Source organism: Arachis duranensis, chromosome 4 (genome assembly GCF_000817695.3).
Source record: "Arachis duranensis cultivar V14167 chromosome 4, aradu.V14167.gnm2.J7QH, whole genome shotgun sequence".
Classification (NCBI taxonomy): Eukaryota; Viridiplantae; Streptophyta; class Magnoliopsida; order Fabales; family Fabaceae; genus Arachis; species Arachis duranensis.
In genome coordinates, this window is record NC_029775.3 from 48,091,591 (window position 1) to 48,107,643 (window position 16,053).

Genomic DNA, 16,053 nt, shown 5'->3' on the forward strand with positions numbered 1-16,053 from the left:
CCTTATTTCTATATCAAACTCTTGCAGAAGCAACACCCATCTTATGAGCCTGGGTTTTGAATCCTGCTTTATGAGTAGATATTTAAGAGCAGCATGGTCAGTGTACACAATCACTTTTGATCTTACTAAATAGGATCTGAACTTGTCAATGGCATAAACCACTGCAAGCAATTCCTTTTCTGTGGTTGTGTAGTTCTTCTATGCATCATTTAGAACACGGCTGGCATAATAAATGACATGTAGAAGCTTGTCATGCCTCTGTCCCAACACTGCACCAATGGCATGATCACTAGCATCACACATTAATTCAAATGGTAATGTCCAGTCTGGTGCAGAGATGACTGGTGCTGTGACCAGCTTAGCTTTTAGAGTCTCAAACGTCTGCAGACACTCTTTTAGAGTCTCAAACGCCTGCAGCTAGCAGATTACTCACAGGTTTTGCAATTTTTGAAAAATTTTTTATAAACCTTCTGTAGAATCCTGCATGCCCCAGAAAGCTTCTGATTGCCTTAACATTGGCAGGTGGTGGTAATTTTTCAATTACCTCTACCTTGGCTTGATCCACCTCTATTCCCTTGTTCAAAATTTTGTGCCCAAGGACAATTCCTTCAGTCACCATAAAGTGACATTTCTCCCAGTCTAAAACTAGGTTGGTCTCTTGGCATCTCTTTAGAACAAGTGCTAGATGGTCAAGACAGGAGCTGAATGAGTCTCCAAACACTGAAAAGTCATCCATGAAGACTTCCAGAAAATTTTCCACCATATCAGAGAAAATAGAGAGCATGCACCTTTGAAAGGTTGCAGGTGCATTGCACAGGCCAAATGGCATCCTTCTATATGTAAATACTCCAGATGGACATGTGAATGCTGTTTTCTCTTGATCCTGGGGATCTACTGTAATCTGGTTGTAACCTGAATAGCCATCTAGAAAGCAATAGTAATCACGACCTGCTAGTCTTTCTAGTATCTGGTCTATGAATGGTAAAGGAAAATGATCCTTTCTGGTAGCTGTATTGAGCCTTCTATAATCAATACACATACGCCACCCTATAACTGTTCTTGTAGGAACCAGTTCATTTTTTTCATTACGAACCACTGTCATGCCACCCTTCTTGGGGACAACTTGGACAGGGCTCACACAGGGGCTATCAGAAATAGGATAAATGATCCCAGCCTCTAGTAATTTAGTGACCTCCTTCTGCACCACTTCCTTCATGGCTGGATTTAGCCGCCTTTGTGGTTGAACCACTGGCTTAGCATTATCCTCCAATAGGATTTTGTGCATGCATCTGGCTGGGCTAATGCCCTTAAGATCACTTATGGACCACCCAAGAGCTGCTTGTGTGTCCTCAGCACTCGAATTAGTGCTTCTTCTTCCTGTGGCTCTAAGGTAGAGCTTATGATTACAGGAAAAGTGTCACCTTCTCCTAGAAATGCATATTTCAGGGATGGTGGTAATGGTTTGAGCTCGGGTTTAGGAGGTTTCTCCTCTTCCTGAGGGATTTTCAGAGGTTCTATTATTCTCTCTGGTTCCTCTAGATCAGGCTGAACATCTTTAAAGATATCCTTTAGCTCTGATTCAAGACTCTCAGTCATATTGACCTCTTCCACCAGAGAGTCAATAATATCAATGCTCATGCAGTCATCTGGGGTGTCTGGATGCTGCATAGCTTTGACAACATTCAACTTAAACTCATCCTCATTGACTCTTAGGGTTAATTCCCATTTTTGGACGTCAATGAGGGTTCGTCCAGTTGCTAGAAAAGGTCTTCCTAGAATGAGAGTTGCACTTTTGTGCTCCTCCATTTCCAGCATCACAAAGTCAGTGAGAAAGGCAAAGAGCCCAACCTTGACAATCATGTCTTCAATCACGCTTGATAGGTATTTTATGGAGCCATCAGCAAGTTGGAGACATATCCGGGTTGGTTTGACTTCTTCAGTCAAACCAAGCTTTCTGATAGTAGATGCAGGTATTAGGTTGATACTTGCCCCAAGATCACATAGAGCTTGCTTGGTACAAGTACCCTCTAATGTGCATGGTATCATAAAGCTTCCGATATCTTTAAGCTTTTCTGGTAAGCTTTTCAGAATGACTGCACTGCATTCTTCAATGAGGTAAACTTTTTTAGTTTCTCTCCAATCCTTCTTATGACTTAAGATCTTTTTCATGAACTTAGCATAATAGGGTATTTGCTCAAGTGCCTCTACAAACGGAATCTTTATTTCAAGAGTCCTGAGATAGTCTACAAAGCGGGCAAATTGCTTATCCTGTTCGGCTTGGCGGAGTTTTTGAGGATAAGGCATTTTGGCTTTGTATTTCTCAACCTTAGTTGCTGCAGGTTTATTGCCTATAGACGTGGGTTGAGAAGCCTTTTTAGATGGGTTGCTATCAGCACTTGTATGTGTCTGATCCCCCACTAGTGTTTGAATGCCAGGGGTGGAAGCTGGAGTGGCGTTAGACACCAACTCCTTACTTGTTTCTGGCGTTTGAACGCCAGAACTGAGCTTCCTTTTGGGCATTCAACGCCAACCCCTTACTTGTTTCTGGCGTCTGAACGCCAGAACTGAGCTTCCTTTGGGCATTCAACGCTAGCTCTCCACCCTCTTCTGGCGTTTGAGCACCAGAATTATTCCTCTCTGCGCTCTTACTGTCCTCAGAGGGATTTTGGGTAGCAGTTTGTTCATTTCTTGGCTTCCTGCTGCCTTGAAGTGAGGTATTTAATGTCTTTCCACTTCTTAATTGAAATGCTTGGCATTCTTCTATTATTTATTTTGATAATTGCTATTTTGTTTGCTTCAATTGTACTTCCATATTCATATTAGCCAGTTTTGTGTCTTGCAATATCTCCTTGAATTCGGCTAGCTGTTTTGTTAGAAAATCTAATTGCTGATTGAATTCAGTAACTTGTTCTGCAGGACTGAGTTCAGCAGTTATTGTTTTAGCCTCTTCTTTCATGGAAGGTTCACTACTTAGATACATATGCTGATTTTTGGCAACTGTATCAATGAGCTCTTGAGCTTCTTCAATTGTCTTTCTCATGTGGATAGATCTACCAGTTGAGTGGTCTAGAAAAATCTGAGCTTTCTCTGTAAGCCCATAATAGAAGATGTCTAACTGTACCCACTCTGAAAACATTTCAGAGGGGCATTTTCTTAGCATCTCTCTGTATCTCTCCCAAGCATCATAAAGGGATTCATTATCTCCTTGTTTAAAGCCTTGGATGCTCAGCCTTAGCTGTGTCATCCATTTTGGAGGGAAATATTGATTCAGGAATTTTTTTGACAGCTGTTTCCATGTCCTTATGCTAGCCTTAGGTTGGTTATTTAACCACCTCTTAGCTTGGTCTTTTACAGCAAATAGAAACAGTAATAATCTGTAGACATCCTGATCTACTTCCTTATCATGTACTGTGTCAGCAATTTGTAAGAATTGTGCCAGAAACTCTGTAGGTTCTTCCTGTGGAAGACCAGAATATTGGCAACTTTGCTGCACCATGATAATGAGCTGAGGATTCAACTCAAAACTACTAACTCCGATGGAGAGTATACAGATACTACTCCCATATGAAGTAGTAGTGGGGTTAGCATATGACCCCAGAGTCCTTCTGGATTGTTCATTTCCACTTAGGTCCATGATGGATAAAGGGAGATAAGGTGGATTTATTTTATTTATTTTATTATATAAGAAAAATAATTTTCAAAATAATAAAATAAAATAAAATAAAAACTAAAAAAATAAAAAATAAAAAATTTGAAAATATTTTAAGAAGATTTTCGAAAGAGTGAGGAGAGAGAAAGTGGTTAGGATATTTTTTGAAAAACATATGATTTTTTTAAAAAAAATTTTAAAAGGATAAGAATTGAAAAATTTTGAAATTGAAATCTGAATTTTTATGAAAAGTTTCGAAAAAATTGTTTAAAAATAGTTAGAAAAAATATTTTTTTCCGATTTTTGAATTTTCTTATGAAAGAGAAAAACACACAAAAGACACAAGACTTAAAATTTTTAAATCCAATACTCCTTGTTTTCGAAAATTTTGGAGGGAAAACACCAAGGCACACCAAACTTAAAAATTTTAAGATCAAAACACAAAGAAGACTCAAGAACACCTTGAAGACTCACAAGAACAACAAGAACAAAAGAAAGAACACTAAACTTAAAATTTTTAGAAAACCAAAATAAAATTTTCGAAAATTAAAGAAAATTAACAAGAGAACACCAAACTTAAAGTTTGGCACAAGACTTAATCAAGGAAAAATTATTTTTGAAAAAGTTTTAAAAGGAAGATACCCAATTGCCAAGAACATAAGCCAACGCTCTAGCCAACTGAGCTATAAATTTAACGTGTTTTAAAAAGATATTTGATAAATAAAAATTTTTTTGAAAACTAAAAAAAAATTTGAAAATGCACAAGAAAAACAAGAAAAGACACAAAACAAGACAAACCAAAGATCAAACAAGAAAAATTGACAAGAACAATTTGAAGATAAAAAAAGAACAAAGAACATGCAATTCGAAAATTGAAAGACAAAGAAAAGCATGAAATTGACACCAAACTTAAAACATGACACTAAATTCACAGAAAAACTAAAAATAAAAAATAATATTTTTGAAAAAATTTTTGAAAAGAAAATAAAAGACTCTGACCTAAAAGACAAAATTTTCCTAATCTAAGCAACAAGATTCACCGTCAGTTGTTCAAACTCAAACAATCCCCGGCAACGGCGTCAAAAAGTTGGTGCACGAAAATTACACTCACACTATGTAATTTCGCACAACTAACCAGCAAGTGCACTGGGTCGTCCAAGTAATACCTTACGTGAGTAAGGGTCGAATCCCACGAAGATTGTTGGCTTGAAGCAAGCTATGGTTATCTTATTATTCTTAGTCAGGATACCAATAGGGTTCTTTAGTTTCAATTGAAAAAGTGAAAGAGCATAAAATAAGTAATTGTTACGTAGTAATGGAGAATGTGTTGGAGTTTTGGAGATGCTCTGTCTTCTGAATCTCTGTTTTCCCGCTGTCTTCTTCTTCACGCACGCAAGGTTCCTCCTATGGAAAGCTGTGTATTGGTGGATCACCGTTGTCAGTGGCTACTTCCCATCCTCTCAGTGAAAATGGACCAAATGCTCTGTCACAGCACGGCTAATCATCTGACGGTTCTCGATCATGTCGGAATAGAATCCATTGATTCTTTTGCGTCTGTCACTACGCCCAACACTCGCGAGTTTGAAGCTCGTCACAATCATTCAATCCCTGAATCCTACTCGGAATACCACAGACAAGGTTTAGACTTTCCGGATTCTCAAGAATGCTGCCAACGGATTCTAGCTTATACCATGAAGATTCTGATTAAGGAATCTAAGAGATACTCATTCAATCTAATGTATAAGGGAGGTGGTTGTTAGGCACACGTTCATGGGTTGAGAATGGTGATGAGTGTCATGGATAATCACATTCATCACGTTTAGGTACGAATCAGTATCTTAGATAGAAACAAGCGTGTTTCAATGGAAAACAGAAATAATTGCATTAACTCATCGAGACACAGCAGAGCTCCTCACCCCCAATGTTGGAGTTTAGAGACTCATTCCATCAAAGATTAGAAAGTTCAGATCTAAAATGTCATGAGGTATAGAATAAATCTCTAAAAGTTGTTTAAATACTAAACTAGTAACCTAGGTTTACAGAAAATGAGTAAACTAAGATATATAGTGCAGAAATCCACTTCTGGGCCCCACTTGGTGTGTACTGGAGCTGAGACTTAAGCTTCTCACCTGCCTGGGCTGTTTCTAGAGTTAAACGTCAGGTTGTAACCTGTTTCTGGCGTTTAACTCCAACTTGCAACCTGTTTCTAGCGTTCAACGCCAGAATGCAACAAGGAACTGGCGTTAAATGCCAGTTTACGTCATTTATCTTCGAGCAAAATATAGACTATTATATATTGCTGGAAAGCCCTAGATGTCTATTTTCGAACACAATTGAGAGCGCGCCAATTGGACTCATGTAGCTCCAAAAATTCCATTCCGAGTGCAGGGAGGTCAGAATCCAACAGCATCAGCAATCCTTTTTCAGCCTGAATCAGATTTTTGCTCAAATCCCTCAATTTCAGCCAGAAAATACCTGAAATCACAGAAAAACACACAAACTCATAGTAAAGTCTAGAAATATGAATTTTGCATGAAAACTAAAAAAAATATACAAAAAAGTAGCTAGAACCTACTAAAAACTACCTAAAAACAATGCCAAAAAGCGTATAAATTATCCGCTCATCAGGGAGCAGCGCCGATGTCTTTTTTTACTCCACATTAAAAAAATTAAGTTGAAAGGTAACATACTCCAACATTCTACTGGATACTTGGTGGGAATTTCAAGTGAATGTGTAACACCCTAATTAGTCTAAGCCTTACCTCGCATCGTAAAGCAAAGGTTAATCAGAGATTACGACAGTTCTAAGCTCATACATATTATATATATATATATATATATAGAGAGAGAGAGAGAGAGAGAGAGAGAAGGAATAGTATAATTTAGAAGCCTGATGAAGGATATAGCTCAAAAATAGGATTTCAAAAGTGCAAAGCGTACTAACTAAGCTACTAGCTTAAGGCACAAGAAACAGATAGGATATAACAAAAGATAAGTATATAATATCATAGGAAACTAGTCACGACTCGTGGAGTTTAAGCCAGCTAGCCGTATATAGGTATACAGAATCATACAGTGAAAATAGCTTATACAAGTTTTGTTCTCTCAAATACATGCCTCTAGGCAAAACAAAATACAAAAGGAGAGATGTATAAACAAAATAAACCAAAAGGACTCCAAAAGAATCCAAGATCCTCCACTTCTATTACCATCCAAAACAACTCACTGAGGTGGGTTGCGACCTGCATCTGAAAAACATAACAGAGATATGGTATGAGAACCGGAGGTTCTCAGTATGGTAACAGTGTCCAGTGATGTAGGATATAAGACCCCGGGACACCAAAGGCAATCCTAAGCTCCATATCCATCACAAGAATCAACTTAAAGCATTCTAAAACAGTTAAGCATAATATATCAACATTAACTTAAATAAACCAGGTAATCTATCTTAAGAGATTTCTACTCTAACTAAACACCGCTGTCCCATAGCCTTCACCAACCGATCCTCCATGCGATCCCATCGCCACCGTCTTTCGAACCTCCTCAATCCCAGTAGAAAACACAGGTAATATACAATGCAAGTAAAGCACAAGTAGAAGCATATAAAGCAAATAATTCAGATAGCAAGTAAGCATGTCATTCAATTAGGCAAGCCATTACAAGTAAACAAAGCATACAAATAGATAGAAAATGCATACGATGAATGCCTGCCCTACTGGCTGTGATATCACATTTTCGGTTCAACTGCCAACCCAACACATCTCCATGGAGATGTCGCCCTTCGAATTTCTCATATGGGAACCTCCGAGATATAGTGCCCGGATCGCTGTCCAGGTACCGGCGCCTGCTCGCCCTATAGATTCGAAGGGATGCGAGCGGGATACTCTTGCCTCACACCTCACATCTCAACCTAAGCGGGATTAGCCACCGTCCTTATGCCGCCGCCGCTACCTCGACAGGCGGGATTAACCACCGTCCCTGCTAGGCGCATAGCGTCTCATAATATCATATAAAAATATTATTTCAGTGGTTTTCAAAAGCATTTTCAGTATACAGAGATCCATCACTTCAATTTGAGTCTTGACTCATCTCAACCACTGTCCATTCATAACTCAGTATCCAAATATCAACAGTTCATCACTCCTCACCTCATACATCAATCATCCTTCACCTAACATCAAACCCTTCTCAGCATACCATAAACCTAGGCCTCCGTTTTTCTAATTTACCTTAAAATCATGTACTAGAACCCTTAAGTTATATCCCATGTTCCAATACTCAAAACTAGGCTAAAAAATCTTAAAATGTTGCTAAAGAAGCTTACAACCTTGTTGGGAAGATAGAATAGTTGAAAATAAATAAAAGTTTTAGAAATAGGATGTGTGCGGCCACACAAGGGTCTTTGCGTGCGCACACTCCTGAAAATTTTAAAATGCATGCGTACGCACAGGTGCCAAGTTTTACAAAACTATTCACTCGCACAACCTGTGCTAGCGCCCCCAACAGATTAGCCTCCCCAACTTTTGTGTCCGCACAAGCCTGTGCGTCCGCACAGGTTGAAATTCTTCCTTGGATATGTGTACGCACAACCTGGGCTAGCGTTGTGAACAGAACTCACTTCCTTGCCTGTGTGTGCGCATAGGTGTGTGTGCGTCCGCACAGGTCAAAATTTCTGCAAGGTGTGCCTCCGCACAAGAGTGTGCGTCCGCACATATCAGAAATCATGAAATTCTGCAACTTTGCAGAATTTCAGATTTTTAACACAAACTTTGCCGGATCATAACTTCCTCTACAAAATTCAAATTTTCACATACTTTATACCGATTTAAAGAGTTTTTGAAGATCTTTAATTCTAAACACATTTCATACAGTTTCGAAAACTAAGACAAAAGTTATGATCAGACAAAGTTCACCAATAACCCAATTTTCAAAATTTTCAAAATTTATTACCATACCCATACCAAACCACATCAAACCATCTAAAACTTCAGTTTTCATCAAAATGTACTAGTTGTACCATCATACACCAACCGTACTGCATTCTCTTTCTCATTTCATTACTCTCAATTTCAACATCAACTATATAACGCTTATGATTAAATCACCATCAAATCCACCATTTCATAAATCATAACACTACCATTATCATAAGGAACCAACTTCCAATTCATACAATAATTCAACATCATCATATCATTATAATTCATCACAAATAACCCAACATTACTCAATTCATCAACATTTAACAAACCAACCATCATTTTAGTTCAACCTATCCTATTGGTCACTAGCCTATGTGTCCATGAATATTATATACTACATAGAGGAAACCGAAACCATACCTTAGCCGATTTCCTTTATGCATCAAATTCCAACTTACCATAACCAAACTTCCAACCACAAACCAAGCTTTCAATTCCACTCCAATAAGCACCAATAGGTTCCAAGAGTTCCCAAAGCCACAATAATCAAACTATATACATATAAATCACCTCAAATCAACCTAGGGTTCCAATTAAATACAAATTCACAAGGGTTTAGTGGATTTTACCTTCTCTCACAGATTTGGATGTCAAAAACAAATGTTAAGCAAGGCTTCAAGCAAACCTAAACATTCAAAATCATAAAAACTCACTTAGGCACAAACCCTAAGTACCCAAAATTTTCAAGAAAGAAACTGGGAAGATTTCGTGATTAAAAGAGGGTTTCTTCTTCCTCTCTTCAATTCAGCATGAGTGTGGGTGTGTTTAGTGTTGTGGCTAATTTGGTTCATTTAATGAGCCTTTTATATGTTGGACTTGGGCCCAACTTGGGTCCGGTCGAACTAGTTAGTGTTTTTAGCCCGTTTGGCCCAACTTCGGGCCAAACCTTTAAAATTAACACCCGGTTTTTCATTTCTAATGTTTTTCTAAGGTTTTTGATGGTTTTCACTTTTCTCGTGTGGTACCGGGTAGACTTGAACCAGTTCAACCGGTTCAACTGTCGGTTCGCAATTTTTCACTGTTTTTCACAGAAAACACATTTTCTGACTCAAAAAGACCCACTGAGTCCAGAAATCAGCTTTAATTCCTCAAATTCTCTCTCTAACTTTTCGGAATCCACTTGGGTAATTAACCACTTAATTAGTTGGTTGATTAATTAAGGTTCTTATATTCCTCCCACCAAATAAGAATTTTTGCCCTCAAAATTTGAATTACTTGAGAAAAGATCGGGATAGTCCTTTCGCATCTCAGACTCCAATTCCCAAGTGTACTCTTTAACTCCAGTTCACTCCCAAGCAACTTTAACCAATGGAACATCCTTTCCTCGCAGCTTCTTCACACAAGTTGCATCGATCCTCACAGGCGTTACTTGGAAAGCCAAGTTCTCTCACAACTCTACCAACTTAGGCTCCAACACATGAGCCGCATCCAACGTGTACTTACGAAGCTGTGACACGTGGAATACGTAATGCAAGTTAGATAGGTGAGGTGGCAAAGTTACTTCATACGCCACCGGCCCAGATCTCTTCAAAACCTCAAACGGTCCTATATATCTTGGGTTCAACTTTTTGGTCTTGATTGCTCTTCCAATCCCAGTTGTTGGTGTAACCCTAAGGAATACGTGCTCTCCTACTTCGATCTCTAATGGTTTCCCTCTCTGATCTGCATAACTCTTCTGTCGACTTTGGGCAGTTAAAATCGTTGCACGAATCTTCTTAATGTTCACAATAGTCTTAGCTATCAAATATGGACCCAAAACACTTACTTCACCATATTCATACCAATAAAGTTGAGATTGGCACTTCTGTCCATATAAGGCTTCATACGGAGCCATCCCAATGCTCGCATGAAAACTATTGTTGTATGCAAACTCCACCAATGGCATCTAACGGTCTCAACTCCTGGGTTGATCCAACATACATGCCCTCAGCATATCTTCCAATGTCTGAATAATCCTTTCCGATTGTCCATCTGTCTATGGATGATACGCGGTACTAAGACATAGCTTCGTTCCAAAAGGTCTATGGAAAGCTCCCCAAAACCTTGAGGTGCATCGGGGATCACGGTCCGATACTATGCTTAACGGTACACCATGCAACCTTACTATCTCCTTGATGTACAATCTCGCCAACTCTTCCATAGAACAATTTATTCTGATAGGCAGAAAATGATTGGATTTGGTTAAGCGATCCACGATCACCCAAATCGCATCAAATCCTAACCTAGTCCTCGGTAAACCAGTCACAAAATCCATTACGATTTCTTCCCACTTCCACCGAGGAATCTCAAGTGGTTGTAGCATTCCTGACGGTTTCTGGTGTTCTACCTTTACTTTTTGGCAAGTCAAACACTTGGATACCACTGTAGCTACATCACCCTTCATTCCAAGCCACCAGAACATCTTCTTTAAGTCATAATACATCTTCGTGCTTCTGGGATGAATAGAAAACCTACTTGAGCCTCTGATAGCAAGTCTTGCCTCAAACTCCCAACATCCGGTATGCAAATTCTTCCCTTGTATCTCCATAACCCTTCATCATCCTTAGTGATTTCTTCACGCCTCTTATCACCAACTAGTTGAAACAATTGCTGAAGCTTCTGCTCATCTTGCTGAGCCCGTTGTATTTATGTTTTAAATGTGCTTGAGTTATGTAACTGATTCAAACAAGCTCTTCCGGCCACTTCACCAATATCCAACTTAAGATCCACAAACTTATCCACTAGCTCTTCTTCCTTGATTCTCATCCAAGCAAGTGTCAAAGATTTCTGACTCAAAGCGTCTGCTACCACATTCGCCTTTCTAGGATGATAACTCAACTTGAAATCATAATCTTTAAGCAACTCCATCCACCTTCTCTGGCGCATATTTAGCTCTTTCTGATCAAAGATGTACTTGAGGCTCTTATGATTAGAAAAGACACTAAACTTTACTCCGTACAAGTGGTGTCTCTAAATCTTCAAGGCAAACACAATCACCGCTAATTTCAAGTCATGAGTTGGGTAATTCACCTTATGCGGTCTCAGCTGACGCGATGCGTAAGCCACCATATTCCGGTGTTGCATCAACACGCAGCCCAAACCCTTCAAAAAAGCATCACAATATACCTCAAATAGTTCATGCGGTTCCGGTAAGATTAGAACATGTGATGAAGTTAATTTCTGCTTTAAAGTCTGAAAACTCTCTTCGCACTCCGACGTCCACACGAATGGCACTTCTTTCCTTGTCAATTTTGTCATCGATAATGTAATCCAGGAAAATCCTTCGATAAATCTTCGGTAATATCCAGCTAAACACAAAAAGCTTCTGACTTTCGTCACTGTCATCGGTCTCTCCCACTCCATCACCGCTTCCACCTTAAAAGGATCTACAACTATTCCTCCCTTACTCACCACGTGGCCGAAGAACTTTACTTCCTCTTTCCAGAACTCGCACTTTGACAACTTAGCATATAACTTCCGCTCCTTCAAGATTTACAACACAATCCTCAAGTGTTCCTCATGCTCTTTTGCCGTGTTAGAGTAAACTAAGATTTTATCTATGAAAACCACCACGAATCTGTCCAAAAAGGGACGAAACACTATGTTCATGTAATCCATGAAAATAGCAGGTGCATTCGTTAACCCAAAGGACATTACCGCAAACTCGTAGTGTCCATAGCGTGTCCTAAACGCAGTCTTAGGGATATCATCCTCCTTCACTCTTTTCTGATGGTAACCAGATCTCAAATCAATCTTGGAAAAAACTCTAGCTCCTTGCAATTGATCCATCAAGTCATCTATCCTTGGCAGCGGGTACTTGTTCTTCACTGTCATTTTATTTAACTGTCAGTAATCCACACACAAACGCATTCTTCCATATTTCTTCTTCACTAGTAAAAGTAGCGCTCCCCACGGTGATACACTCGGTTGAATGAACCTCTTATTCAGAAGCTCTTCCATCTGAGTCTTTAGCTCTGCCAGCTTTATCGGAGCCATTCTATACAGTGCAATTGATACTGGTCTGGCTCTCGGCACCAATTCAATCGCAAACTCAATTTCCCTTTGAGGTGGGAACTCCGGGATATCTTCTGGGAACACTTCTGGAAAATCTCTAACCACTGGGATTTGATCTAAATTCTGGGCATCGCCCATCGCATTAGCAGCCAACAGAATATAACCCTGACACTCCTCCCCACTACAATGCACTATTACAGAGTTCAGGTAATACCCCATAGCTACCACTGCCCCATTCTCTCTTTCTGGCATAAACCGAATAGTCTGTTTAAAGCAATCCAACAAAACCTGATTCTTCGACAACCAATCAAACCCCAAAATCATCTCCAGCCACACCATTGGTAAACAGATCAAATCGTGCATAAAGTCTCTATCCTCAAACTTGAAAGCTACTAGTCTACAACCTGACCTAGTCATAACTGTTTGATGTAGAGTATGTACATGCAGATCAAAAGGTAACTAACACTTTCAAGCCTAATTCCTCAACTTTAGCAATTGAAATAAACTCATCAAAGGATCCGCCTTGGAAGCATCCTTCATTCACAGCAAAGATTCGACCTTGATGCTGACTCTGGCCCGCATTCTGATTCCTCCCACGAGGGCAATCCTTCGCAATGTAGAAAGGCAACCCACACTTGAAGCAACCACCTAAACCAATCTTACATGAGTCATAAGGGTGAAAACGTCCACAACAATCACAAGCTAAATCCAGAGAACTTATACTCTGATTTCCTCTTCCCTTAGCATACTGAAACCGATTCTGGTTGTTCTTTTTGAAGCCTCCTTGGCCTTGAGGCACATATCCTCCTCTCTTGAAGCTTTGTCCTCTCGGATGAAAATACTTGCCATGCCCACGACTAGAGCTCCCTCCATGAGTGTCCTTGGATGCCGCCACGGTCTTGGCATACTCTTCCACTACTCTAGCCTTGTTCACCAAGTCAGAAAAAGTACGAATCTCCAATGGAGCCACAGCAGTCATGATGTTGTCCTTCAACCCCCTCTGATACTTGATGCACTTCCAACTCTCGTAAGTCTCCGGGGCACCTTGACACACACTAGAAATCCTATAGAGCTTCTCAAACTTGTTGGTGTAGTTTGCCACAGATAGGGAACCTTGCTGCAACTGCATTAGTTCCATTTCCTTTGCTTCCCTTGCAGACTCAGGGAAGTATTTCTTATATAAAGCCATTTGGAACACTTCCCATGGAATGTCGGCGTTCTAAAACTGTAGCAAATGACACTCAGCTTACCACCAGGGCTGGGCCTCTCCCACTAGTTGATAAGCGGCAAATTCCACATATTGATTGAGGGGAACATACTACGCCTGTAAAGCACGCTCCATAGCCTGGAACCAGTGGTCCGCTTCAATAGGATTTGTAGACCCTTGTAAAGTTGGCGGATGAACCTTGAGGAACGTCGCCAAGGTCATCGGAACTCCTCTTGTGTTATCGTCGTTACCCCCAGCATTATCATTAGCATTCCCTTCGCCATTCCCATTGCCATTTCCGTTCCCGACTGGTTGGCCCAATCTCTGCACTGCTTGTAGAGTTGCAGCAGCATTAGTTTCCATGGTATTAGCGAGATTCGCCATTTCCCCCATGAATTCGGCATGATTGTCAGCTGGTTGCTCATTCCTACTTTCTCGCGTACGTGTTCGACCTCGCCCGCGAGTAGCCATGTAGGGTTCCTGTCTACACCAAATAATCGTTATCAAGGTGATCAGTCTCAATATCAAAAGTCTAGTGCTTTAATTATCCCAAACAGGCACTCACAAACAAGCCTGCTATACAATATCAAACAGATAACTTAAACCGCTCTGATACCACTAAATGTAACACTCTAATTAGCCTAAGCCCCACCTCGCATCGTAAAGCAAATGTTAATCAGAGATTACGATAGTTCTAAGCTCATACATATTATATATAGAAGGAATAGTATAATTTAGAAGCCTGATGAAGGATATAGCTCAAAAATAGGATTTCAAAAGCGCAAAGTATACTAACGAAGCTACTAGCTTAAGGCACAAGAAACAGATAAGATATAACAAAAGATAAGTATATAATATCATAGGAAACTAGTCACGACTCACGGAGTTTAAACCGGCTAGTCATATACAGGTATATAGATTCATACAGTGAAAATAACTTATACAAGTTTTGTTCTCTCAAATACATGCCTCTAGGCAAAATAAAATACAAAAGGAGAGATGTATAATCAAAATAAACCAAAAAGACTCCAAAAGAATCCAAGATCCTCCACTTCTATTACCATCCAAAATAACTCATCGAGGTGGGTTGTGACTTGCATCTGAAAAACACAACAGAGATATGGTATGAGAAACGGAGGTTCTCAATATGGTAACAGTGCCAAGTGATGCAGGATATAAGACCCCGAGATGCCAAAAGCAATCCTAAGCTCCATATCCATCACAAGATTCAACTTAAAGCATTCTAAAGTAGTTAAGCATAATATAACAACATTAACTTAAATAAACCAGGTAATCTATCTTAGGGGATTTCTACTCTAACTAAACACCGCTATCCCACAACCTTCACCAACCGATCCTCCATGCGATCCCATCGCCAGCGCCTTCCGAACCACCTCAATCCCAGTAGAAAACACATGTAATATACAATGCAAGTAAAGCACAAGTAGAAGCATATAAAGCAAATAATTCAGATAACAAGTAAGCATGTTATTCAATTAGGCAAGCCATTACAAGTAAACAAAGCATACAAACAGATAGAAAATGCATATGATGAATGCTTGTCCTACTGGCTGTGATATCACATTGTCGGTTCAACTGCCAACGCAACACATCTCCATGGAGACGTCGCCCTTCGGATTTCTCATATGGAAACCCCCGAGATATAGTGCCTGGATCACTGTCCAGGTACCGGCGCCTGCTCGCCCTATAAATCCGAAGGGATGCGAGCGGGATACTTTTGCCTCATACCTCACATCTCAATGTAAGCGGGATTAACTACCGTCCTTATGCCGTCACCGCTACCTCGACAGGCGAGATTAACCACCGTCCCTGCCAGGCGCATAGCATCTCATAATATCATATAAAAATATTATTTCAGTGGTTTCCAAAAGCATCTTCAGTATACAGAGATCCATCACTTCAATCCGAGTCCTTGACTCATCTCAACCATTGTCCATTCATAACTTAGTATCCAAATATCAATAGTTCATCATTCCTCACCTCATACATCAATCATCCTTCACCTAAGGTCAAACCCTTCTCAGCACACCAGAAAGCTAGGCCTCCGTTTTTCTAATTTACCTTAAAATCATGTACTAGAACCCTTAAGTTATATCCCATGTTCCAATACTCAAAACTAGGCCCAAAAATCTTAAAATGGTGTGAAAGAAGCTTACAACCTTGTTGGGAAGATAGAATAGTCGAAAACAAATAAAATTTAT

The 16,053-nt window shown here is 39.8% G+C and overlaps 2 protein-coding genes across 2 annotated transcripts; both read right to left on the reverse strand.

The window, feature by feature from the left end:
* Positions 1-10,606: 10,606 nt before the first annotated feature.
* LOC127746637 (uncharacterized) lies at positions 10,607-12,444 on the reverse strand. Its single transcript, XM_052260528.1, has 4 exons — positions 12,268-12,444; positions 11,737-12,093; positions 11,086-11,241; positions 10,607-11,008 (listed from the first exon to the last, which is right to left on the reverse strand). The coding sequence occupies exons 1-4, from the start codon at positions 12,442-12,444 to the stop codon at positions 10,607-10,609; spliced, it is 1,092 nt and encodes a 363-aa protein (XP_052116488.1).
* A 12-nt stretch (positions 12,445-12,456) lies between these two features.
* On the reverse strand, positions 12,457-13,041 carry LOC127746638 (uncharacterized). The gene has a single exon (XM_052260529.1). It carries the CDS (start codon positions 13,039-13,041, stop codon positions 12,457-12,459), a length of 585 nt encoding a protein of 194 aa, XP_052116489.1.
* Between the last annotated feature and the right edge of the window lie 3,012 nt (positions 13,042-16,053).

Bases quoted from the DNA above. Each gene is read 5' to 3' on its own strand.
- LOC127746637 (XM_052260528.1), bottom strand. From the start codon at position 12,444: ATGACAGTGAAGAACAAGTACCCGCTGCCAAGGATAGATGACTTGATG. The intron at 12,094-12,267 runs GTAATGTCCTTT...TAAATCTTGAAG, and splicing joins ATGGACACTACGAGTTTGCG to GAGCGGAAGTTATATGCTAA. The intron at 11,242-11,736 runs GTATATTGTGAT...CAACGGGCTCAG, and splicing joins AACCGCATGAACTATTTGAG to CAAGATGAGCAGAAGCTTCA.
- LOC127746638 (XM_052260529.1), bottom strand. From the start codon at position 13,041: ATGACTAGGTCAGGTTGTAGACTAGTAGCTTTCAAGTTTGAGGATAGA.